This window comes from Fringilla coelebs (assembly GCF_963513975.1).
Source record: "Fringilla coelebs genome assembly, chromosome: 5".
NCBI lineage: Eukaryota > Metazoa > Chordata > Aves > Passeriformes > Fringillidae > Fringilla > Fringilla coelebs.
In genome coordinates this window covers 10752727-10780723 of record NC_140033.1, presented here as the reverse complement: position 1 = coordinate 10780723, position 27997 = coordinate 10752727, and the positions used below count along the sequence as shown (strand labels likewise).

The window sequence follows — 27997 nt, the reverse complement described above, 5'->3', positions numbered from 1 at the left end:
TTACCATTTGCTTTGACTCAGTATTGTACCACGATGGATAAATCCTTGTAGAAAGGAATGCTCCATTGTTTTAAAGGAGACTTAATGCAATGTTTAAAATAAATATGCAAGTAGGCAATAGAAAGCTATTGATTAAATAAAATTTGTTAGAGCAAGGGATTCTATTAGTCTGCAGATATATATCTCTCCCTATACACCTATATATAAACACTTCCAATAATACATAGCTTACAGGCTATAGTTCTCCCACTGCTTCTCAAAATAGTTTTGCTACTGTAGCTCAGCCTTTTCCTTAATAAATGAAAAGCAAATATTTGTCCCTAAACCTGAATTTTTATTTCTTTCTCAGCAGCACTGCTGTCTCCACTATAAACACAAACTCGTATCTGACAAATCAAGTCACTTACATGTGTTCACATAGAAAGCTTATGGTGTATTTGAGTTTTGTCAAAAATCTTGTTTGATTATTTCTGCTAATAGCAAAAAAGTGAACTAAATTCCCTGGGTCAGAGGAAAGATGAAGCACTGTGCACTGCAGGACATCTATGCAAAGCAGTGCCTGAGCTGTTTCTGAGTGTATTTCACAGCAGATGATATTTATGCTGCAAATCAGGTATAAGAGATCATCAAACAAGTGCAGGTGAAATTTTTTCAAGTTTGGTCATTGTATGAAATTAGAAGGCAATCCTCTAAAATTCATAAAATTGAACAACATGGTTTCCTTTGCCATTTATTTGTTCCTTCCAGAAATCCACTTGAAAACAGTTCTCCATTGCTATGATTTTACACAGTCATGAAAAAGCTACTATGTCTCCAGAATATCAATCTGCCACTAGAAATGAAGAGGCAGATTTTTGCTCACCACTTTCCTAATTCTTCACTGGGAGCTGTTTGCAGCCTTGCATCAGCTCAGTAGTCTGTGAGTCAAGGGGAGATGGACAAACAAAAGGGACTCTCCCTCAAGCTGACAGCAAGAGGACAGGAGTGATTAAAATGTTTTTCCATTTAAACCTGCTTCACAAATGCAGGTGACATTAAAGACAATGACACTGAGCTCATACTCCCTCTGAGAGGACTGAGAACCTGGGAACAGCAAAGGAGGAAAGTGCAGGCTAAAAAAAAAGGTGTAGAATGTATTCAGAGTGGGCAATAAATGAAGAAGGAAGGCATTCCAATAAATGGAATGAAAGCATAAGAGGGAAATCATCATCATCATAATTATAATAATATTTCTTGAAATGCAAGGCATGATTCAGGGCTGGTATTAATCAGCTAAGCTTCATCAATACCAGTTAGACTGTGCCTGATTACATTAATTCCTGGTCTGCCTGACCATGGGCAATGGAAAAAGCAAAGCTTAATGAAAAGACACGAAAAATACAGAGGTTTTTGGCTGAATCAGAAGGTCTGAGTATAGAACTCATTCTCTGAATTCTGACTAGTTTTTATTTCCCCAGTCCTAAGTGAACACTGCAGCTGTCAGTAATGTGAGCTGCAAAGAGAGCTGGGACCCATTTACCCCTGAGCCATATCACACGGACAAACTGAACTACAAATAAAACCCCCAAATTTTCCACATCATAAAAAAGTGACTGCAATAGGCACCAACTTCTACTCTGATATGAGTTTTGAGAGGCTTCCCTCAGTAATCCCCACCCCTGATGTGTATGACACTGCTGGAGACCCTCTAAAAACTTTTTCTCCATGTTTCACCTGTCAGCCTAATGGCAGCTAATTATTTCTGGTCTCTTATCTGAGTTGAACCTGATGTATACAAATAACCTTACAAAGGAAAAAAGAAAGCAAAAAGTTCATAGAATGTTTGAAATCTGTCTTTTTGAGAAAATGTTGAGGCTCAGCAGAGCACCTGAGAGAGTGGCAGGTTAGCAGTCAGGGCTGACAGCCACATTCCCACGCTCTGTGTCTGCTGTAACTCAGAGCTCCCACCATGGCCACTAACCTCTCTGTGCTTAGCTCACTCATCTGTCAAATGGGGGCAATTTTTTTTCCAGCTCATAATATCTCTGTGAAACTTCATAAAATCAAGCTGCATCAAAGAACTAAAAGACAGATACAAATGCTCACACTTAAGGGTGAGGTTTTTGTATGGCCCCAGCTCAGTCAATCTTTTGGGACACACTGTGAGCTTGCTTGAATAAAACATGAACAAGGGAAATGAAGTAGGTAGAGGTATGCCCTCTTAACTTGCATATCACCTTCAAAGTCTGTGAAAAAGCTTTGGATGAACAGGTCAACAAAAGGTTATGAATGACTCAGGCACTATGACCAAGAGGAAGAAGGAAATTGTGTCTGATGCCTGTTGTGCCACCGTTGTGTAACATCATCTCCCCAAGCTCACAGTCACAAAGCTGCAGCCAGGAAAGCTTGCTCTTTTGACCAGATTATCTCTCAGTTAGAATCTGCAGATCATTTGGCTATTGCATTACTGGAGGCTACTGTTGTCAGCAAGGGTTAGTTTTCCAAACAGCCAGCCATCATACAACACCATGAAAATGAGTATTACAAACTTATGCTCTGGAGGCACTTAATGCATCTAGACTTTGAAAACCAATGTTTCAGCAGAGAAGAAAAGATAATGAGAAACATCGATCAGCTTCATGCCACATCAGATACATGAGGCTAACATTAATCATCTCAACAAGCCACACTGAAGTCTGTAGTGTCTTTTTATGACAGTAACTTAGATCTCTTTCCAGAAAAACATATCATATTTTGATAGCAAGAAGCTGAAAAAAAATCCCATTGCTGTCCATAGCTGTTTAATGTACCCAAGTTTGACCCAGACATTTAAATATTTTCGTAACACCAAGAGCAATAAAAAAACCCCATGAAGAATCTTTTGGTTGTGCAATCTGTGTGTACTTTGACCAAAGGTTTTCGTGCTGCAAGCAGTAGGTGGCATGCTTAATGAATGAATATTAATCTCACAAGATGTTCTCATGGTGTTTTGCTGCTGTCGTAAAACTCAGAGAGAAAACAATTCACCAAAGGATGAACACAAAATATTGAAAGCTCAGGTTCTTTAGATATAACTGAAATGAGTAAAGAAATTACACTACAACTCTAGGGTGAATCCAAAAAGATCAGGACTGAGTCCTGCCCCATCACAGAAATGGAATAATTGAAACAGAACTAAAATCCCAAGTTCTCTAACTGAATACGTTATTTCTCATTGCATAGGGAAAAAATACCACCAAAATTACTCTAGTCAAATATGTAAATGAGTGATTATATTCTTTCCAAGTAAATTATCTCTTGGGTTTCTGTTTGGGAAGACAAGGTAGGTAGACAACACTCTTCTCTTGCAGCACTGCTCTCTACCAGTCCAGACTTGCTCCTTACTCCAAGTCAGCTCACGCCAACCAGGGGTAAAGAAATCCCTTAGTGGAGACCAAACAAATCTGGCAAGTTTTGTGAAGTGCTTTGGGAGTCTTCGTGTTTAAAAGCAGAGGAAAAATGGGAGATTGTAATCATTTGAAAAGCATGGAATGCCACGTGAACAATGTCTGTTCCTGGGATTTATTTAGTTTGCTATGCAGGTAAGCAAGGGATAAAAAACAGTGCATTAACTCTGGGTATGGAGCAGCCCCTGCGAGCACAGCATTTCTGTCTGGGGGGAGCCAAGGGAACACTACATTTAGTTCACACCAAGGGAGAAAAATGACTGAGCTGCCTATGCCCTCCTGTGCCATGGCTACACGGTGAAAACCACTGGGGTTGTTGGAGCTCTGTACTTCTGTTATTCTTCACTTGCATTCAGGAACTGATTTATTACTAGGGCTAGGGAGGAGGAAGAGAGGAAAAGCTAAACATTTTGTGTGCTTTGCATCTGGCAAGACATAAAACACTCTGATTTCAAGCATGAGACAGGTCACTGACAGTGACAGACATGGCTGGAAACATCTCAGTTCAGCAGCAGTAACTCATCATTTGAGCTGAGTGTAATTGTCACCAGGTGTCAAGTCCCATTGTCTCTGGCTGTGGGGCTCCAGGCTCCCAAGGAAATTATCACATGAACTTCTCCTATACAATGTGGTTTTTGCATTTGCTGGGATGAACTGACACCAAAGCAAATCCCCTCCGCATTCCTTTTGACACTTAATATCTCTATCAAATCCTCCTGAGTCTCACAGAAAGCAGAGAATAAAGAAAACAACTTTCTCCTCTTAGTGGCTGAAACTTGATCACTTTTATTTTAAAGGGCTAGGAAATGCAGTAACTTGCATTGCAATGATTTCTTTGGAGGAAGACCTTGGAAAGTATTCATGTCCTGTGCCCTGCTCAGGAAGAATAATGCCTGCCCTCTCACGAGAAAGCAGAAAATGGTCCTTGTCTCCAGTGTAATGAAGAAGATAAAGCAATGAATATCAAATATCAAGAGCTGCACTTTCTGTATCTGGTCCATGATGGGTCCTGTGCTGGTACACAGAGGAGATTAACATAAGAACAACCTGAGCTATGTTTAGTTTTTAACAGCTCACGTGTGTGTATGAGGCCACACTGATCAGATGGTCATCAAAAGATAAAATGAAATTACCTATGTTTACCTCTTGCAGAGTTATTAAAATGCTTACTATCAAATTGTGATTTCAAGGACATTTCATCTTTTCAATAGTTTTCCAGCTTTAACTATCACTGCTACATTAGCAATCTATATGGTTTGGGAACTTTTGTCTCAATCTTTTCTACTAAGCTTTAGTAGAATTTGCCTCCAAATAACATTAGGTGCCTACAGTGCCTACAGAGCATTTTCAAGCAATGGCACCACAATACATTGGAAAAAAAAAAAGCACATTTGAAAGATCTGTATTAGCCTACCAGTCAAGGAAGAAAACTAACAGTAAAGTAAAACTTCTCTTTTACCAAGTGTTCTTGTGCAGTTGTGTAACAAGAGCAGGAATGCTCTCTATCAACACTTCTGATATTTCTATCAGAAATATCTATCAGTATTTCTATCAGTAGAAATTTCTATCAGTAGAAGAAGACTTCTCAGTAAGGAGAAAAAAAAATCCTCACTAAGTCAAAAATTGTATCTGCATTCATTAAACTAAACAGAAAATGTGGGTTTATGTTGGTGGGGAGAGGGAAAGGAGAGGAAGAACCCACCTTGTAGAAAACCCTGTCCTAATTAGGTTAATTTAGTATTTTCCAACAGCTGCAGATAGAACAGAGTCAAGAATACCTTAAAACTCATTTCTCAGTTTCCAGCCCAGAAAACAAAAATACCCAGATCAAAAATTTATTTAATTCTTTGAATAATTCATTACTCTGACTGTGCCTTATCATACACTAAGCATTCACTCTACATCAGATGGAGACTTGGTAAAGGTTTTGTGGAAGAACATGGAATCATAGAATTGTTTAGGCTGGGAAAGACTGAAGGAACACCATTTGGGACCAGCCACCAGCTGGATGTAACTCCATTCCCCTCCACTCTCTGGGCCCACCTGGCCAGCCAGTTCTATCCCCAGTGAACAGTGCTCCCATCCAGGCCATGATCAGCTGGTTTCTCCAGGAGAATGCTGTGGGAAATGGTGTCAAAGGCTTCACCAAAGTCCAGGAAGACAATACCCAGAGCCTTTCCCTCACCCCCTGTGTGGGTCACCCAGAGACAGAAGGAGCTCAGGCTGGTCAGGCCCTGCCTTTCACAAACCCATGCTGGCTGGGTCTGATCCCTGGTAGTCCTGCACACACCACGTGATGGCACTCAAGATGATCTGCTCCATAAGCTTCCCCAGCCATGAGGTCAGCTGGACAGGCCTGTAGTTCCCCACATCCTTCTTGTGGCCCTTCTTGTGGATGGGCATCACATAACTTCCACTTATCTGGGTCCTCCCCAGTTAGGCAGGACTGCTGCTAAATGATGGAAAGTGGCTTGGAGAGACTCTGACAGCTCCCTCAATATCCCTGGGTGGATCCCATCCAGCCCCAAGGACTCGTGTGTGTCTAAGGGGTGTATTAGGTCACTGACCACTTCTCCTTGGATTATGGAAGCTTCATTCTGCTTCTTATTCCTGTCTTCAAACTCAAGGGCTGGGAGCTGGCAGAAGTGGTCTTGCTACTAAAGACTGAGGCAAAGAAGGCATCAAGTACTTCAGCCTTTTCACTGTTTCCAGTAAAGGATGGAAATTCTCCTTTACTCTCTTTTTGCTGTTAATGTATTTATAGGAACATTTTTTATTGTCTTTTACAGCAGTAACCAGATTGAGTTCTTGCTTTAGCCTTTCTCATTTTCCCCATCCACAACCTCACATGAATTAAGTGGTTTTGTTTTCCTTTCACAGAACTGCAGAAACCTGTAGCCTGTAGAAGACATCTGGTGCAGTCCCACACTCAAAGCAAGTCCTATTAGAGCAGGCTGCTCAATGCTATGTTTGTTGGGTTTTGAACCTTTTGAGTCTCTGAAGATGGAGAATTCATAACCTCTCTGGATCCTTTTTCCACTGTGTGAAATCCCTCACCTTGGCACTGAGCACCTTGAGAAGGGTCCCTATGTGACTTTTTTCCCACTAGGCAGTTGTACCCACCCATTTGATAGCTGTCAACAGCATTAAGGTCCCCCCTTAGCTTTCTCTGAATAAACCTTTTTTCTCAGATTTTTCCCATACATCACATCATACAGTCCCTCAACTAATCTTGCTCCATTAGGTCAATGTTTTCTTTGTACTGGTGAGCCCTTAGCTGGGCACAAATACAGGAAAAAAATCCTTTCCATCAACCTGTTGGTTGGCTACACTTCTGCACACACAGCACAGTGTGCAGTTGGCCTCCTTTGGCACATAGGAACCCTGCTGATTTTGATAGTTGGAGAGGTTTTTCTAAGAGGAGTGATGAGAGTTACTTTTAATCCTTTCCCTGTAGAAGCCTGACATTCTTAAGAGGCTTTTTAGCACCCGCTTCCTAAATCTAATGTAACAATAAAGTTATTCCCAGCCCCATGTGAGTTTGTTGGCAGACACAGTTATGCTACAAGCAGAAAACAACCAGGGCCCCAATAATATGTGAACCATAAAAGCAATGCAAGCCATTTCTATAATCATTTTCTGATGTTCAGACATATATTTGTTCTCTTAGAGTTCTTTTCCTTTGTTCTACTTAAAAGTAAAAAAAAGGTAAAAAAGATTAGCCTTTGTGCTTATTGACCTCTAATGCCCTGTTAAACCAGTGGGAGTTTCAGATGAGAGTGAGTCCTATGGTCTAGGTAGAGTACCACTCTACTTGTCTGCTTCAATCTAAAGGGTGCGATTCATATCAGAATCTTTAAAAAAATCTAAATTGATCAGTACAAGAATCACTTAAACCTGTTCCCTGCAGACTTCAGACACAAAACACCAGGTTAAAATTTGATGTATGTAAAAACAAAATATAGGTTATATTAGACAGAAATTATTTTAGAATACTCGGATCAGGTTCTCTGTGTCCATTACTGCGAGGACTCCGAACATTTGTTTCTTCTTCTCTGCTAAGTACTTCCATATTACTACTGTTTTCTGGAGGAGTTGTTTCTGCCTTGGCAACATCTTGATCAGATCGTGCTTTTCTTCAGAAGTAGCTTACACAGCATATATTAAATAATGATGGTGAGAGTATAAAAAAATTATAAACCTAGATTTTGGTATTTTTTTCTTGCGTTATAGTTCATCAGAATCTAATGTTGAAGCATATTGCAGACAAACCACATTCAAGAGAAGTATTATAATTTAGATCCAATAAAAGAGATACCAGTGTTGTTTTATGGTTTCAAAATTAAAATCTATACATTGTACCTCTTGCAGATAATGATGTCTACAGTAAAAAGAAAAATACACAGAAAGTAAAGAGAACATAATTCCTGGATTTCTATAACATTTTTGTAGATTGCAAACATTTAAAGAAATACTTCTGAAAGCTATAAATTGTAAAAATCAGAGCTGATTGCAGATTACATTACAACAGAGGAAAATGAACGCTGCCAAAGTTGTTTTACCTGTTCCAAGAAACAAGACGTGGTATCTCCCATCAGCAGCATTCACTCGATCCACAGCAATCTTTGTATACTTGTAGTCAGCTCCTATCCTGATGATTAATGGCCTCTTGTGTATTGGGTAAATGGGATTAAACATCAAAGGGTGATTCCTAATGAAGGTCACAACATCGTCTGGAAACTCTTTGGTTGTCCTCACATTGGGTGTGAAGGCTCCTCCTGGACACTGCAAGAAACATGCAATGATCAACAGTACTTAACATCTCTCAGAGAGTTTTCATCTCCAGATCATTTACAAATATGGACAGATAGTTGACAAAGGAAATTCCCAAAAAGAGGACTTCAGACTTGGGCCAAAACTTACTATATTCCAGTAAGGGGAATGAAGTGTTGAATAGCAACACTTTGAATTCCCATCACTTTTGATAAAACAAACCAAAATGTATGTTTGCACTTTCAAAAATCCAGCTTGATGGCAAAGATCTGTACTTCTGAACCTATTTCTACATGTTTTTATGATTTAAAATGCCTCTTGGGGAAAAAAAAAATCCAAGAGATTGGTATGGGAAGATACCAAACATGCATTTTTTTTTTTGACAGAATTAGTTCAAAGGCAGAAAACAAAATCTGATACTTAATTGCAATTTGGCCAATATCCCTCTTGTCATTTTCTTGGTTATAAGATGATGAAAGGGCCCACGACTCATCTTCATTTGAAAGAGAAATAATATGGAGTTGATGAGGGAGCCCCATAACAACTTATTTATATCTGAAAAGGTTGTCTGTACATTCCTCTATGCCTTAGAAGTAACTGAAGTCCATGAATACTTTGGATGCTTCTTGAAATATAATGAAGAACCATCCAAATAATCATCCCTGAGGCATTCTGGGCCTCATGAGAAAATAAAAGCCATCTTAGAAAACTCAACTCTTTATTGAGTTTGAAACTAAAAGGAGACTGTGAAGAAATCAGAGCTATGTCAGTAATTGGTAAAAAGTTCTCCATGTACTTATGTTAATTTATTTGATTTTTTTTTCGGCTACCACTACCTCACCTCCTATTGCTGCTCCTGAGCTTTCATTTTTTCCCCTTACCATATTTCTGAGATGTGAAACTCTCCTCAGAGTACTGGAGATATTAAGAAGTGTTTCAACACAGTATTTTTCCAATTGCAAAATGATTTGTTCAATAAAAAGCACTTGATGGAAATTTGTTTATTTTGATGAGGGCCATTCTTACATCTAGGATGGAATTTCTGGTCAAAACCACAGACACAAAATAGCCAGTAGCTTAGGGAGAGATTTACCTCACCTGACTCCCACTCTCTTAAAGTCAGGCATTTATTCTTAGGTTTCCTCTGTAGCCAGTAATTCAGACTGAACACCCTGCTTTTAGATGGCTAAAATTACATAAAATGAATCATATTCTGAGAGACATGGAATCTCTCTGGGGATATGTGAGTCATGTGTCCAACCTACCTGATGAGCTGCAATGTTAGAATTTGGGTTTTCACCTCCCGGGGCATCCCCATAACCACAGGCAGGAGTGCCTGTTCTACCCTCACTGCTAAAAGCTGCTCCATATTGTGCACCCAATAAACTACTCACTGGGCATACCAGGAAACAAGTACAGAGGGGACTTCAGCCTAAACACAGGCTTTAGAGTCATCTTCTGGCTCAATTAGGAGGTAATTATTTACACAAAGTAGAACAGCTCTGGTAGGAGCTCTTAAAAAGAAATTGCTCTGGCATCAGTACCCTCCAGGAAGAAGAACCAGAACTCAGCTCAGATATGGGCTGTTTCTTTCATCTGACATCCTTGCTGATTTATTTTTCTGGGCTCATATTTATCCTAAGGGTTTTGTTTTGGCTCTCATTAGAAAAGATGCTCTATGTTAATGCTCTAGGATTGCTCACAAAGTTCAATTCTTATTATCTTGCTTGCTTTATCCTCTCCGGCATATTCATGCACGTTCCAGAAAATGTATGGAACTATCTGTTAAGATTAGCAATAAATGCTTAAAAAAGAACTGCATTTATCATTAGCAAGATTATTCTACTTGGTAGTGCTCTGCCAGACCTCAGTTCCTTTCAAGAGGGATTCTGTTTCACAAACATATCAACTTAAACTTTTCTGTCTCACATAGCTCAATTAGAAGTCTTTCTCTGATACTTTCAACCCTTCTATTATTGAGCTGGAGTCATAAGACTTTTGTCTGTGACTTCTTGCAAAAATGTCTGTGCTATGATTCACACCAGCATGACCCTAAAAACTTACATTATATCATTGTTCCGAGCAAAGCTTTTACAAACATGTTTAATCAATTAATTCTTTTGCTAAACCAGTGACAAGCAAAAGATATTGAAGAAACCCATAAGCTCTCCCTTTCCTGGAGGGATTGGATGGGCATCCTTCACAGCTCATGCAAGAACTTGTCAACACAATTTTATGTTTACACTTGATTATCAGAACTCTTTAATTTACAGCATATTCTCCAATATGCTGTAGGTACAAAAACTATTTCTGTAAACTCTGAAAAATGGAAACTACCCTCAAACATAACTGAGTTTAGTAGCAAACTGCCAATTATGTATTTCTTTTTCCATAAGTAAGTTTTGCTTGTGGAGAAATAAGAAACCACTGGTATTTAGTGAAGGCCAGCCAAACACTGCTGAGTTGATCATGGCCAAAAGAATGTATTGCTTCATTTAATCCTACTGAAGCTACACTGAAGCCTTTCCATTGTTTATCCAGTGTACTGCAACATGATGAACTTTCACTTCTACCCACAGGTTTAGTAGGAGTATCTTTTTAGGCAACTGCAAAGTAGGATTTTCCATGTCATATAAAAAGCCATCCCTGTCTAGTCCAGCATCCCAGAAGCTACAAAAAAAGTACATTCCAGAGAAAAGAAGAGCAAGCCCAGGAGACTGCAAACTTGGCTAATCATTTCAAATCTTTGAGCGCAAATTCTGAGCAGCAAAAAATCCCCACATCTGGATTTTCACAAATGTTTTGGTATAAGTGAAAAATAAAGTTTGTGGCACACATTGCAAAGTGGAATTTTTTTTTTGGCAGTGAAATAAAAGCAAAGCCAAAGAAATTTCATCTTAGGAAATATGACTTAGGGATACTGTGTTGTGGCTGAATCATGAGGAAGCACAAAAGCCAGTGATCCAAAAATGAGCAATGGTCATCTAAAGGAATCTCTGTGAGCTATGATCTAAGAATTTATCTTCCAATTCAGAGCTCACTGGCATATCTGGAAAGTGTACATAGTTTCTGTCACCATGTTAAATCCAAATCTGATTTTTTTCCCCCCTTTCTGTTGTGTTGCCCAATTTCTTTAGGCCCATCTGGAATACCTCAGAAGCCTCCATGAGGTGAACCAAGACAAACATGGCAGTGGTTGAGGAAACACATACGAAAAAACCCACTCTGAAGCAGCAAGAAACTCTGAAATGTGACCAATCACAAACTTCCTGTTTAAATGGGTCTTTTCTTTAAAGCCTCAGTGCACTCTTAAGATTAGAGCTGTATGAATGAATTGCAAGGAAAGACTAATGCTAGCATTAGACCTTAGTGGAATGTCAGGTATTGATTAGTTAATTCTAGAGATCTGGGAATGTAAAGTCCTAACTCTTACAGCCAGCAGCAACGGCACTAAAACATCATAAACAATTGTGTGAACAGGGGTTGTGTGAACAGGGAGAGCTATTCCATGTATCTGAGCTATTCTATGTATGAGAGAGAAAGAAAGAAAAAGAACAAGATTTTGTAGCATAAAGACAAATCAGACCGAAATAGTGATATGGTTAAAAGTTCCCACAGGGACTGGCAAAATTAAAAACAAATTTAATTTCCTGTGACAAATGGAAAAGCACCAAAGTGTTAATCTAAAAAAATATAACTCTATTGTTGAGAAATAATTTATGATTCTCTGCATATTTATTTTGTTCTGATACTTGAGAAAGTGTAAGACTTCATAGGAGTCAACACACACCCACACACCTATACTTCATTTAGCAAATATGGATTCAGAGATGATTCTAGAGAAAGTTCACACATTCTTCATCAAAGCTTGAAGCATCAGATGTTACATTTCCACTACATATAAATTAAGAATAGTTTAAAAAGGTAAGTAAAGAAAGAAAGAAAAAAGTGCATTAACAGCAATTTGTATACATCATGAACTGAAAAGTAAGAAGAAACAATAGTTTTGTTTAAATATTTCATGAGATACTTTTACACAACTTGGAAACAGAGCTAGCTCTAATTGTGTACAGAATTTACTGGAAGATTATATGTACCCCTGATCCAGTAATAGGAAGTCCTGAAAGCAAGGCATACAAAAAGCATTTTTACAAGGATGATGATGGTGAACTGCATGGCAAGAAAATGCTTTTATTTCTAGGTCTCTCTTCTAAGATTCAGAACCTGGCATGGTGTGACTTAGCCAAGTGACAAGTCCCAGAAACCTTGTTCCCCAAATCTCCTACTACATCTCCTAAGCATCTGAGTAGAGGTGCAAGTCTAGAGAACTAAAGAAAATCCATACAGGCAGAAGGCAGACTTATAGACATTTGGATCCAGGCTGTAGAACACACTAACAATGCTATCTTTGCATGCCTGTTTATTTAGCTACATTTTGTTCAAATGTACCCACAAAATGGAAATGTGCTGGCAAACAAGGGAACTGTCACCTAATGAACGAATTCTTATCACCTTTGAAGCAGAAAGAGAAAGAACAACTAACACTTCACATGACTTTTAATTCCTCCTAGAAGACTTCCAGACACAACATAATTTGCAGTTGGATTTGCAGGCAACTGAAAAGCAAATAAAATAGTCCTGAATTGCAACTGTCACAGTCACATACAGACTTTCCTCCTGGAATAAATAATATTTATTTATGCATTAAACAAAGACAAGCAATTGGCAAGACTGAATAAACATCTTTGTACTTACAGTGCCAGGTCGTGGGTATGGAATTCTGCCCTGATATGGAATCAGCTGGTGGTTTGGGCCCTCCTTGTGTGCAAATGGTCCATTGAACACAGTCTGGATGTCAGACAGATGATACACACACACAGCTGAGCCTTTAAATATGGAGCTGGAAGACAAGAGAAAGTTAGCATTGCAATCTACCAACTTTTTTACAGCTTTTCCATGATTTTGCATGGTCCAATGATGAAAGATACCTCTAACGTAATATTGTACACAATTTATTGCTTTTATATGGATTTAAAACATTTTAAATCAACCAATCTAGCTGTCCAATATGCACCATTACTTCCTAAGACTTAGCACCTTTCTGAACAGTGAACTGAAAAAAGAGAGAGGCAAGCACTACACTACTGGTGCAAAAGGAAGATTTCCTAATGTTAAATATAGCAGAAATATAATCTAGCTCCAGTTAAATAAATGGCAAAAATATTGCTGACTTCAGTGAGGCAGGAGTTTTATAAACTTTGTACTGCCAAGCTCAGCACAGGTTTCCAGAACTCCTACCAGTATATTAACCACAAGATCTCCATGAGCCTCTTAAAATACATGGCTAAAATATTAATCAAAACATCCAGAGCAATTACAATTGTTTGGATTATTATAATCAGTTTCCAGTTTGGTTTTTTTTTTTGCAAAAAAACGGGGACAAGATGTGCCTGTGAAGGAATTACTCCTATACAGTCCTCAGATCCACCCATAAAACTGGTCTTATGAAGACCCAAATTTGAAGCTTCCTGAGGGAAACCCAGGGATTCACCTAAGAAAAAAGTGGGCATGTTCTTCCCACTGCTCTACATTCAGCACTGAATGATCTCCATCACCTCATGACGATGAAGGGCACTAGGGGAAAAATTTCCAGATTGATACTAAGGCTGACTACAGTGATTAATCTCCCTCAATTTTCCTCTCACTGCATGCAAGGTTTGCGGTATTTATTTTTGAAAAATGGAAACTCCAGACATCTAAAATCTGCCTAGTATTAGCTGTAGGATGAGGATAATCCAAGAAACTGTTTTCAATTGAAGAAGAAAAAACACTCCAGAAAAAAGCCTGAAAACATTACACATAGCGTCTAAACAACAGAAGTGAAATCCACATTGCTCTCAGCTATGTATGGATTAGCAGAATGAACCTTTTAGATGGATTATGGTATTTGTGGAAATTTTACTAGGTATTAATAGATTTTGAGAAATGCATTTAGTCTTTCCAGATGTTTTATGTTAGATTTACAGCATATTATGCCACTAAGATAATTTAGCTCAGTATTACTTGGTTTCCGTCTGTATGATTTAGATAAAAAAGCTAGTGGTTACTACTTCCTATGATGTTTCTCTCTTGCTACTGTTATGAGTTGGAAGCCTACAGAGATGAAGATACAGGAACTATTAGGGAGTAAAAATCCTTATGGTTTCTGCATTTAACTAGGTAACATATTCAACCTATAGCTGAAAAAAAATAAAGCAAGAATTGACCAATGCATGTGCAAAAACTTCAGGAGAGAGAGAAAATAGCTTGAGAGCCAGTAAAAAGTGAAGGCTTCTCTTTTTTGTCACCTTGTACGTTCCTGTGATTCAAATCTTACTTCCACTGACAAATACCAAAATTAGGTAGAAGTATTTCCAGTTCAGTCATGTTACACCCCCACCTAATTGTAAGTGTGGTTTTACTACTAAACATAAGCTCATCCTTTTTTACTTTTGTGATGTAGGAATTATAGATAGCAACTAAGCTTACAACTTAGGTAATGGGTTTTTTTCCCAATTAAATATCATAGAATCAAATTCTCCTATCATATTTACACATTTGAGTAAGCAGACCCCTATATCCCAGTGAAAAAAGTCTTGGAGAAAAAAAAACTGAAAGGATTTTTCTGCTAAAAATTGCCATTAAAGGAATTATTAATAATAAATTATATAATTTTCTAATTTAATCAAATAAATGAAAGTTTTTAAAAAAATCTCCATGAAGACACTTCTCTGAATGTAAGAAATAACAGCTAAATAATAAAGGGTAGCATATCAGAAATCAGGGGATAGTAACCAATTTTACTCTTTGTTAATACTATGCAGTGAGGGCAAGAGGAAAAATAAAAAAAATAAAGGTAGGGGTGAAATAATCTGTTGGTCCACCTGTCAGCTATCTTTGTGGAGAGCTTCAGCATAGGAAGCCATATCTTGGTGTTTCCACAACCCTTGGGAGCTCAGTAAATGCTTTCTAAACCAGGCAGAAAGTGAATACAACTGACTGGAATCAGGGAGCTGCAAGGAGGTGACCAGATGCCACGTAAGCTTGTCCTTTTGTAGCCAAGTGAAGCCAATATGGTTATTTACCCTCTCTGTGATCATCAGCCAGCTGAGAGACTGGAAATGATTTGTATGAATTCATGTAAGATATCCTGGTTTGATCCTTCAGGGTGCTGGATGTTCTTCAGGAGGTGTTAAGTGCCCTCAGATGCCACATGAGTTCACTGCCTTGAAGTCATTTAGCTTTCCACTGCTGAGCAGTGACAAGTGGCCCTCCACGGAAATGTTTTCCCAGTGGCAGCTGACAGTATGTCAGGAAGCAGTTTGCTCCAAGAAGCACAGCCCTGACACAGATACCAGCAGCAATGACATTGAGACTCCTGCATGCAAACCACAGCCACGGCAGACATACAGAACTGCCCAGCACAGCCTCATCCACAAAATATCAACTTCAGCTTTCATGCAGAAAATTAGGCAGTTCAGGTAATTTTTTTCAAATCTCCATGTTTACCTTGATGTTGTAAAAATTCCGTACACAAGCGTTGTTCTGGGGTTATCTGTCTCTAGGAGAAACACATCCTCTGTAAGAAAGAGAAAGAAAAACATTTTGAATAGTAAGAAAAACTTTTTTTTTCCAGTTTAATTGATTATTTTAATCCTTCTAAACTCAACAGTAGTTTTATCTCAGACTTGAATGGGAAAAAGGAGACTCATCACATGAACAGATCATATATGCATAAATCTAGCATTTAAACACTCAGAAACAAATTTGGAAATTAAGTCTATGCCCTCTAGCCTTATGGAGACAGAAGGCAAAGATTTTCGAATACATTCAGGATCTATGTCACACATTTTTCTCAGCTGTATCTTGTTTCAGCAGGTTGTTAAGCAGTAGGAAAACATTAAAGTTGCAGTAGGTTAAAGACAAAGAGTTCCCATAGATGGATGTAATCAAAACCAGGGAAATTAGGTGTTTTATTGTCCAGAATGCACTAGAGTGCCCTCACTAGAGCATTTTCAACATGATATGAATGTCAGACAGCTTTGCAGTAAAGACTGTGAGAGATGTAAAACTCCCGCCTCCTGTTGTGTAGTGATTTATTGACTGCATTGTGCAAAACTATACCTACTCACTGAAATGAATTTACCCACTATTACCTCTGATCTGCTGATTTTTTTTACAGTTCAGTGAAAACTACTTTAATCTCTGACAGTTTCTCCTTACAAATGTTTTTAATAACTATAATCATGCTACCTCTTAAACTTAATTTACAACTCAAAAAAGACTGAACTGTGTGAGCTTTTTATCACAGAATATGTTCTTTAGCTTTCCATTAATTCATGGGGCTCTTTCATTTAACCCGCTGAATTTTTTAAATATTCTTTTCAGTATGTCAAAAGCAAAAGACTTCACCATGCAGAATTGCAAGTGTTATACTCTCCTGAATTATACATGAACACAGAAGCATGTTTGCTCTCTCCCCGTTTTCTGAATTTCCAGCTGTGACTGTATTCTTCCTCTTTGCTAGGGAATTGTGCTGGGAGCCCATGCTGAGAGCATTGTCTCCTATTCACTGTGGCCCTACATATTGTCATACAAGAAACTAAAAGCAGTTATCCTACTGCTTTGTTGAAGAGGAGGGGGTTGGTAAATCACAGTTCTGAAAGATGAGCTGAGGCACTGCAAACTTCAGAAAACCAGTCCTCCAAGCACCTTGCACATTCCGAGCTAGAGCAAGTTAGGATCTGCTCCCAGACCCAATCAGGCTCCACTGAAACCCTGAATTAAAGCAAGTACCCCAAAGAGTTCTAAATATATAAACTCAAGAAGACTCCAAACCCCACTTGCTATGGTGGGAATCAGGAATAATAATCAAGAAAAGAGAGAGGATACAATGGAGACAAGATCAGAATCAGATGCAGACCCAGTGCAAGGCACATTAGCTTCTTATAATATTCACATTCAGATTTACATTTATTATTTATATTTATAAATTTATATTTATAGTAAAGCACATACCAAATCTTCCAATACCTGAACTTAGAAGTATGATTTTGCACATCTCAGCTACAGAAAACACAGAATTTGGAACTTTCTGGTAATGTTGTTAGGCATGTAGTATCAAGATATGCATCTATTAATTCCTTCATGAAAAGAAACCTTTTGTGATTGCTGTATGCATTTAATATTTACAGTATTTCACGTGTTGAAACAGAAATTTATAAGACTAAGTGATTCCTGAAAAATAATTATGGATAGTGCTATTGCTGGTGCCACTAACAGGATTTATTAGCATTGTCTTGAATTACCAAACTGAGGACTCTACCCTGTGATCAAAGAATAGAAAAAATGCATTATGGAAAAGCTGTATGTTACACAGTGCTATAAGAAACAGTTTCAAAGGGATGTTAAAACCCCTCTATTGTAATCCGAGCTAGTAGCAAAACAGTATGAGAGTCACTTAGATGTCTCCTGACAAGAATTAATTCTTTACATACATCATTGTTTTACATAGTCAAGATTAATTACCTTAATTACCTTATAATTAGACAGAGAGACTTATGAAGAATTTATTTTTGCTGTCATAAAACTGCAAGGGGAATTTTGTCATGGGCTTCTAGTGCTATGATTTCACTGTTAACAACCTGACTAAGAAACTGAATGAAAATCAATCATTAAATACGCACAAGGCATAGTATTTAGATGAAACTTTAAGGAATGTTCTTTGTGATACCTAATTCATCAAAGTATGTTTCTGTTCCATCTTCATCCATTACTGAGCACACAAGTCTTGCTTTCAAGAATGTTGTCCACTTGTTCACGAGGCTGCGCTGACCACCTGTGTCATTCTGGAAAGGAATGTTATTTTCAGAAAATAGGAAATAAAACACAGCTAACATTTTACTGGGCTTTCCCACATTTTTCTCAGGTTAATTCATTATCTAGATAATTATCTGGTAATTTTAATTTTAAAAATAGATAGGCCTAAGCCAAATCCCCTCATTTAAGTATTCTATATGCAGAACAAACCAAGAACTAGTTTTCTGAGTGGATTTTCTCTTCTGGGCTAGCAGGATTGGAGGGTTGGGCAGTAAGACTGTTGTGCATCAGCAGTCTATGCTTTATGACTGGAAGTGACTGTGGAGCTCTGCATCACTCACTGACACCCAGGATTAAGTCCATGCTATCTCTAAAAGGTCTCATGGTTCTATCAGGGATGTTTTTTCTGACAGCAGCATAGCTGCAGTTGACCTAGAAAGCCACACTAGCACATGAGGTGGATCCTCTAAACAGTACTCAGAAATGATGGCTAGTGTGGGTCAACCTCATTATGCACTGTTGCAAGTCCTGCTAGCTTGGCCCAGAGATGGCCTGGTCACAGCTCACTCATGGATCTTTCCAATTTTCCACGGTTCAGGGTGGGAACTGTAACTGCCAAACCAAGTGATGCAGCCCTGAGGTGACAGATCCTGACCAACTGTGCTGGTGAATGCCTTATGTAAGAGCAGCGTCCTCCAAACCGCACAGCACCCAAGGAAAGAGAAAAACCAAAATGTAGAAGCTACTGAAATGGGATTTCAGTAAAGTGCTGTGCATGTGTCACTGATGCTGCTGGAGTTGGTAATCCAACATTTTGGGTGACTCATAAGGAGTCTTTTCAGGAGGTAATATATTTTGCCAGTCTTAGAGGTGCAAATACATGAATATGATGATATTGTATGTGTACAAGTATAAAAATATGACTGGCTCAGATTTATTTTAATTTGCCTTGTGATTTTGCCACTTAGTGTAAGTCTAAAAAGGCTTAGGCCTTTCAAAAATCATTTGGGCTTCATCATAACAATAAAAAACCTAATACAGACGTAATTGTGTGAAATGTCTTCTTGTAAAACACCCAAAAAGGCCTTTAGGCACTCTCACTAAAATACAGAGAATGGAGATTATAAAAGAGATCATATGCCTCAGCATACTGCCAGGGAAGGACAAACACCTTCACACCCAGGTACAACAACATCACAAAGCATCAAATTCTAAAGAAAACCCTAATTAAAGACAGGGAATACATAAACACTCACAATGAACTTCCTGAAGCGTTCCAAAAGAAGGAATGAATAGGCTAGCAGCAATTGTGCATTTATAATTTTTCTCTCATTAAAAAAAAATTTGATATAACCAGAGATATTAATCGCTGCTTTAATCATTTTTTGATTAGAGATACAAAAAAAAAAATGAAATAGAGACAATGAGGAGTGCTGTGAAAAAAAATTAATTATTGCCCAGGAATGGCCATAACTCCTGAATTTAAATTTCCTGCACACATTTTTTAAGTTAGGCTCACACATGCATCAATACAAGCAAGCAGAAAGAACAGACGTCTTAAAAATGAAAACAGCATTAGAAAGTTAAATCCACCAGTTTAAAAGCTTGATATTTCTGATGTGCTTTAACTATTTTGAGTGTGTATGTGTGAAAGCCTTCACTGCTTAAAGTTCATTTTTATTAAGAAAACAATGTGTCTTACTTGTGCTAAGGACAGCAAGTTTGAAAACTCAACACTGGCAACTATTCTGACTCAGTCAGAGAAACACACAAATCCCTGAACCTCTACATTTCCATACTCTTACACGTATAGTCAGATATTTATAACCTGTTCAGACCCTAGCTGTGAGCTCAGCAACAGCTCTTCTTAATTATGAATGGTGACACAGAAACAGGAAATTTTGTCAAATCAAAGGCTTTTCAAACATTTAGTCTTTTAGATTATCATGTCACACTAGCAGCTTTTCCCAGCAACCTGGTAAACAAAATCGTTCTTACTGGGCACACTCTTGCAATCATTGAATGAATTTGCTTTGTGCTGCCGCTGTTGTCTGTGAGTCTTTCTTTGAAGAAGAAGTAGATTTTGGCATCATTGGGGTCAGTGCCATCTGGGATAACATGAGCATCCACAAAAATAGGCTCTGAAATGAAAAAGTTTACCAAAAGGATGAAACCAAAAGATGCATCAGTATAAGCAATGAATGATTTGACATTTACTGACTGCTTCAAGGAAGTGCTGAATATACTAAATATCAACAGGTAAATGGCTGCACACTAGCAGCCATGTGTGCTTGCATCCTCAAACTTTATCTCACAGCAAATTTTTGGAGGAGAAGTCCAATGGTATTGGATTGCTGCAGAGATCCAAAGACTTTGAGGAAGAAGGAAGCATCAATGTGTTATCTGGGGCTCTTAAGGAAAGTCTCATTGAGACAAAACTTAAAAGTAAGCTGGAAGAGCTTAGGAATATAACAAATAAGGTTCACAAATAAGAGAGGAAGGGGGGTAAGCAAATGCTTGAGCAGCATTTGACTTTGTATCAGAGGCTGGTAATCAAATGTATGTGTAAAACACTACAAAGGAGAATTAGGGAGAGAACAAAATAATTTATGACCTTAATAGCAAACATATAATGGACAGTGCAGGAGCCCTCAGAATACCTCCTTTGACTGAAGGAAGAAGTGGCCCTTCTCCCTGCATGAAGGCTTTGTCTTTTCAAAGATCATGCAAGATTGCTTGTGCAGTTGAAGTGCAGTACAAAGTTTGAAACAATCTGATACAAAGGTTGAATGTCTGACATAAAACTCACTTTGAACTGCAGCATTTTTCTGTTCACATAAGTCTATTCTCAATTAATATAACAAATGTCATGACTTTGGCTCTAAAAGAACATAGAGATAAATTGTACTTTCAAGTACCTGTTTTGAACACGCAGATTTCACAGAAATTAGGCATTTTTAAATTTTCTTTTTCTCTAATTCATTTTAGGATGCACATGTTAGAGTGCACAGGTAAGTGTAAGAATGTATAACAAAAAAAAAAAAAAAAATTAGAGAGCAGATGTAGTTTCCCTTTCATAGTGAAATGAATTTGTGAATGAAATCTTGTGATTTCATTGTAGTCACAGCCAGACAGGAATAATAAGTCACCCTAAAAACTATCAAGACAAAACGACAGTAATTTTTTACTTTAATATACCCAAAGGCTTTTAAAATCTGTAACTGCTGTGTTAGTTGGTTTATAACCCTTCACAGCCACCTCTGTTCAGAGGGTTGACCACCATTTTAATTTAAATTGGTTTCATTGGAAGGAGGCTTCTTACCAGTAAAGACAGGGAAAATTTTCACAGTGATGTCAGCAAATCAAAGAATTAGGTGATTCCACCCAGAAATGAGTTTTTCTGCTGTGTTTAGATAACCAATTTCTCACCACTGAAATAAGTGGCAGTGATCCACATTGACTTCTCTGATAGTGGGAAACTCTTCTGCACACATTCTGAATGCAAGAAGTGGTGAATCTTCTGGGCAGAGATGGATCACCTTGAATTAACTGAAGCTGGTGGCTTGGAATCAAAGACTGATTTAAGGCAATATCTGATTCATTACAGGCGAAGGCACATCTCTAGAAATCAGACTGCCTCCAATTGCCATTTGAAAGGTTTTCATAATGCCCCCAAAAGGGCTTGGTTCAGCCTTAATGCAAAAAAAGGCCCTCAGGTAGGGTGGCCTAGGAGCTTGATTCATGCAGAGTTCCCTCTACATCTGTACATTGTCTACAGTTTGTATTTACACACATTTCTTCATGGTTCTTCATAAATTAAGTTCAGAGACATTTTAAAGAGTTCAGCTCTTTAAAATATAAGGTCTTTGTTTCAAGCAAAGGAAAGCAGAATCTCTGTGACACCCATTAAAACTCTAATGAATTAAAGGCATCTCACCACTCAGCCACTTGGAGTTGTGCTGGTCAGTCCTCACTGCATTCCTCCTGGTCAGACTGCGAAAAATGGCTGCATCTGTCCCCATGAAATCAATATACATCCCTGAAAAAAGCTCTTCATCTGTAAAGAATTGAAATGGAGGGAGAATTGTTATGGCTTTTTGGGGGAAAAAAAAAGTTTATTTTAAATTCACCAGCTCTTTATTTACACAGGAGTCTATACAGATAAATAGTGGGTCATGGGAAAAAGATTTTCACTGATTTGCAAAGACTCAAACTAGAATGCATGAGAGTAATCAGATTTTCTTAGAGACTTTATGGAACTGTACCCATTAAATGCCACAGCAGAGCTGCACACACGGGGAACCATTCTTGACAGGAAGTTCAGTTGCCCCATTTGTACTGCTAAGGACCACTGGAGAATCAGGCTAGTGTTATCAAAAAGTATCACATTCAATATATTAAGCATGCACTTAAAATAATTTTATTTTTTTGGTATGAAAGTAGTTGAAGTGACTGGGTTGAATTTATTGCTGCTGTAAACTGGCACAACATCTATTGCTGTCAGTGGATCAGTGCCAATTTTTACCAGCAGCATTGTTATGGCTGCCCCAGGCAGCCTCAAGCTGACTTCAGTATTGCAGAGGCCAGACAATCATATCACTGAACTTTACTCAGAGTAATATGGAGCAACAGTTGTCTCCTGTTGTGTACTTCGTTCTAAGTATGGGGTCATTATGCTTGAGCAGAATGAAACATGCAACTCCTACATTGACAGAACTAGGAGCTTCTGCTCCCTGTGCAGGGCTTAAAACTCAGCCCATCAGTCAGGATGTCTATCTGTGTTTGTTTCAGTCTGTGTGTGTGCATAAACATATGTATATATAATTACAATTATAATTACATATACTATCATTTTCTACTCTGTGAATTACCAAGCAATTTCCACTGACTAATGACAATGAAACCCCAGAGCAGAAAACAGTAGCTAAAATAAACTCTAACTCTCAGAGTGGGAGTAGTGGCTGAATACATTCCAGTACAGCTGGGTCCCTTGATTGATGTTTTTGTCTGTACTCCTGGACTACCCAGAGAGTGTGGTCAAGCTGGCAAGAGTCACAGGCTCAGAAACACTTGAGACTATTTTCATGCTGTGTGTGTGTATATGTATGTGTGTTCATAATCAGCATGGAAGACTATTGAGAAGATCATGAGAGGATCAAAACTCTGGAGACTGTTTTCAGCTGCTAACTGGAGCCTGAACTGAACCCTGGCAGGGCATCCAGCAGCCATTCTTCTGCTCTCACCTCTCCCCATGATGACGAGATTCTTACACAGGGGATTTAAGCAATGCATTTGCTGCATGTTGTATTTACTTCTGGAGCAGGTATTGACAGAATGATGTTAGATCTGGACAAATTTATAAGTGATTTTGTATATTTGCCTCCTTGCCTCAATCCATCAGAACTTAATTCTTATTATGAAACAAATTGGCTGAAAGAGATCAGGTTGATGGTTCTCACTAAATGTTACGTACATACATATGTATGTATGTATGTATGTACATACACACATACATACACACTTCAGAACAGTACTACACCATGTAATTTTAATCCTATTATATATCAACAGTATTACTTATATCTTAAGCATTCCTAGTGTCGGCCTGCTAATCATGTGTCAGGGGAGATCCATCAGTTCCACTTCCTTCTGGTAAAATCCTTAAATTCCACACAGGATTTGGTCTGCACAGCACAATGAGTTCACTCTACTTCACTTTGTTACTGGGGGGAATTACTGAATTGATGAGGTATGTCTGCTTTTATAAATATCTCATAGTTGTGGTGGGGAGAAAGACATGCATCCTGCACACTACTATTGCCAAGCTGCTTTAAAGCGTTTTTTTCATTGCTTTGATGCAAATGCATCTCAGTACAGTGGCAAACTGTACAAAGTTCAAATGTATTTTTATAGCACGACTTTCTTCTGAAGGGTGAATCAGCTTTCCTGTTGTATTCTAGGCAGGTGATGCCCAAAATGGTCAAAAAATTGCATCTGTATTTAAAAAGGGTTATTTTATTGTGGAAGAGTTAGTTGGTCTGGTGGTATTTACTATGTTCTGAAGCAATGGGAGGGAATTCCTCCTGCAGAAAGCTCAAAGGTGAATCAGTACACTGCCTCAGTCCCCTCATTACAACCTGGGCTGAGACTGAGAAAATGTTCATGTTTCTGGCATGGATACTGAGGCCAAATTCACTAGAACTTAAGGCTTTTGAAGTGACTGGACTTTGTAACACAAAGTATAAAACTCAGTCTGGGGACTCTTTTTAAAAGGAATTTGACCTTAGCGGAATAATTTAAACTTTGTAGATGAACTATGCCATGAAAGATAAGTCAAACTGTAGGGAAGGTCTGCTTAGTCACCTAACAGAGATCAAGGAAGATAACAAAAAAATCTTTTTAGATGAACAAAGCTGCCATAGATCTACTGTAGGAAAAATCAGCTTACTGTACAAACAATAATTCAAAAACAATGTTCTTTAATGTTGCTTTATAAAATCCAGAAGGAACAAGGAAAGGAAACAGGGAAACACTCACTTCACTTAAAAATACCAGAATGGCAATGAGTAGCAGTGGACTCATCTATCACTGACTTTGAACAAACACTTTCTTAACACAGTGAGTGCCTGTAAACACTGTCCCTAGATCACTGTTGAGATAAAGGTGTAAGTGCAGCCAAGGTTCAGAGAGATGTCTAGGTAGCATTTACCTGTTCTCTAAAGGTGTTCAGCTCCCATCTCTGTGAATAGATATACTTATCCTTTGTACTACATATATATCCAGGAAAAAAAAACCAAAAAAAAGGCAATACATATTTTGAACAGGCCATGTAGGACAGATTGTATTACACTTTCCTTAAGATCTACAAGACTTTAAAGGAAATATCTCACACAATATGTAATTGATGTAATTGATTTCAGAGGAAGCTGAATGGCAGAAACACAGCACATTGTTCCCTGGTAAACCTTGGGTGAAACACACAGCACCTGTGTGCAATAAGTTTTATTTACTAAGAAAACCTCAAAAATCTGTGCAACTGCTGTTCCCTTCATAGCCAAAAATACAGCAAGGAGCAGACACATGTTGAAAAATCAGGGCTTTGGCACTAGAAGTGTGTGAACACACAGCAAATGTGAAAGGTCGGGTTACACTGAGTATGTATTTCCAGCTCTTCCTGGTTGAAAAAACGAAAACTATCTTTTACAGATGACTTAGGCTGCACAAAGGGTATTCCCCCTTTGAGTTTTCTCAAAGGTGTGCAACAAGCACAGCGTATTATTTCACTTTCTGGCCTTTCAGAGGGAAGAAAATGGCAAAATTGGTTGGGTATAAAGCCAACTGAAGAATGAAGAGCTTTACAATAGTTGCTGGGCTCTACAGCAGCAATGACAACAAAAATGAAATTCACAGCATCTCAAGTCTTCAGGCTTTCTCTCCCTGGCTTCTCTGAGATTTTAAAAATAATTAAATAAGACACAAGTGCTGTCTAGGATGAACAAGGTCAGAAGCCATTCAAGTATAAATGCTAGACAGGGTAATGCAAAGCTGAAACTATTCCTGGGAAAAAATGTGTAATCTGGAAAAGGGAGAACCTTTTGTTTCCTGTGTCTCTCTCCCCCTTTCAATAACTGATTCCTGCATTTCATTTGTGCACCCACCCTAAGCTTCACACAAGCCTTGAAACACAGATGGACCCATCCCTTGTGCCCATCAGCCAGACAAAAGGCACTGCTCCTGGGAGGCTGAACTCTGTGTCCAACTCCCTTGGGGCATTCCACCAAGCCACCCTCCACATGACCACATGGGTTTAGACCCCAGCAGCCCGGGGTATTTTAACTTACTGATCATAACAGACACCGTGTTCACGTTAGGGTTGAAAGAGCAGCGTCCTTTTCCTGATTCACACTTGGAGTCGATCTTGAAGATTTGTTCCTGCAAAGCAGAGTTCTGTGTCACTTCTCATGTCTGAAACCATTAGATCTAAGCTGGTCTTTATGCCTGGCTGTTCACAGCATTAGCAATGCTCTATTAACAGTGCTCTACTGGGCACTTTCACTGTACCATTGGTAGTTTAACGCTTCTATTCAGAATTCCATCATCTTGTTAGGTAACGCTGACACATGGTTATTATCAAGACTCTTGTTATAAATTCAAGACACTGAATCAAAAAAATGTTCCCTCTGTCTCTGTTAAGGATCTCTGCAATAGTATCCGTGGAGATTGCTTCTGTGGTTTTGAAGTTATTTATCATTTATTTTCCGAATATACTGGTGTACTTATAACTGTCTAGGACATTGTAATAAAGCTACTAGAACAATAATACATGCAAAATAAAAATCTCTTATGACAACTGTCATTAGACGATAGCATAAATCATTTGGTCCTTACTTACTTCCAAACATCCCCCAAATGACACTTATTTTCCTCAATACCATCTCTTGGATTATTTATAGCGCTCCAAATCCACAGTGATAGATGTTTTATTTATACCTCTTACCATGGCCTGAAATCTCCTGATTTTTTTTTTTTTTTAAGAAATCATGGTACAGGGATTTGTTTATATGTTATGTATTTTATGAGCAGGAAATACATTTAGCAAAGTAGAAGCAATTTGGACTACAGCTTAAAATACAAACAATCTGAAAATCTTTATGAAATCTGCCCATTTTGATGCAACTCTTCACTTCGTGGTTCCCAGCAATACCAGCACAGTGTGCTCAGCAAGAAATTACTCAGGCCCAAGCTCATTCCTTAAAAACTGCAGTCAGTAATGGCAGACATAAGCTGACCAAACACACACTGGCTCCCCCACCCTGTATACCAAACAGTTTGTTCTTAAGCTCCTGCAGCAAACTTCCAACCTTCAATAAAAGGCCAAAAGACCCAATTGCAAGGAAAAAACCCCAATAACAACAAATAACCAAACTTAAACATTTCAAAAGAAAAACGTAGCTGACAAAAATTCCAAAGAAAGGCTTCTTTGAGGTTGATGCCAATAATTAGTTGTTTGAGAAAGGCCAGCAAGTCCTGATATTCCCTTTAACAGTTCATGTAAATCACAGGGGAGTGGGGATGCCACACAAGTCCCTAAGCAGCGATTTGGCACCAGCAAATTGAAGATTACACCAAGTTCAAGTGCACAGCTGCAGCAGGAAGTTTTTGTATGATTGCTCCCTCTCTTTCCCCCTCTTCTGTTTTGCCTAATTTAATCTTAGAGATCTTATCTATTGTTTCAGTAATAAGCTCTCTAAACATTGTTAAAATATGAGTATGAAGTTTCTAATGTGATCTTGGGTGGTTTCTTTGTTGTTTTTTTTTTCCACTTCTAGATTATATGCAGCTTGATTCTAATCCATGTTTACTATATTAAACCACTATTTACCAATTCAAAATGCCCATTACTCCTCTACTAAACTAGCTCCAGGATTATACTTGATTTTCATATATATTAAACTACTATTTAGTCTATAATTATTTCACACAGGGATTATACTTCCTTCTGTTTTCATTTACTTTGACATTAGAATATATTTGGGTGACTAAGGGAGTAATTACCAAAGACCAAAGTATTAAGTGTGCCAAAGAAGAAAATTAATTGTTTTATAACCTCTCTTTCGGGGGAAAGGGCAAAGTTTTGCCTCATCAATGAAACCCCCACTTTTTGTAAGTTTATGTGGAATCCTGGAGACAGAAGAGCAAAACAGGCCCAGTTCTTATGATTGTTGGATGTGACTCTGTCAGACTTTGTAGCTTCTAGAGAAAAACAGATGTGCTTTCTAAAATATTCATTTTGCACGTGCAAAAACAGCCTTTTGTGCACTGAGAACTGTACCATATTGAAGGTGAAATGATACAAGCAGAGGAAAAAAATGAATTTTCACTAGTCCCATCAGCATTACATAGTTCCTCATACTGCTCTATCAATTAGTCATGCACAGATA

The 27997-nt window shown here is 38.3% G+C and overlaps 1 protein-coding gene across 1 annotated transcript in view; it reads right to left on the bottom strand.

Moving 5' to 3' along the window:
* SEMA3C (semaphorin 3C) overlaps nt 1-27997 on the bottom strand; it is a 116749-nt gene that overhangs the window by 17697 nt on the left and 71055 nt on the right. Inside the window, exons 6-12 of the mRNA XM_084205898.1 lie at nt 25898-25988; nt 21994-22113; nt 20055-20197; nt 17971-18085; nt 15747-15816; nt 12954-13098; nt 7988-8210 (exon numbers count right to left, since the gene is read on the bottom strand). Of these exons, the coding sequence (XP_084062024.1) occupies nt 7988-8210; nt 12954-13098; nt 15747-15816; nt 17971-18085; nt 20055-20197; nt 21994-22113; nt 25898-25988 (907 nt within the window). The remainder of the gene's footprint in view (nt 1-7987; nt 8211-12953; nt 13099-15746; nt 15817-17970; nt 18086-20054; nt 20198-21993; nt 22114-25897; nt 25989-27997) is intronic.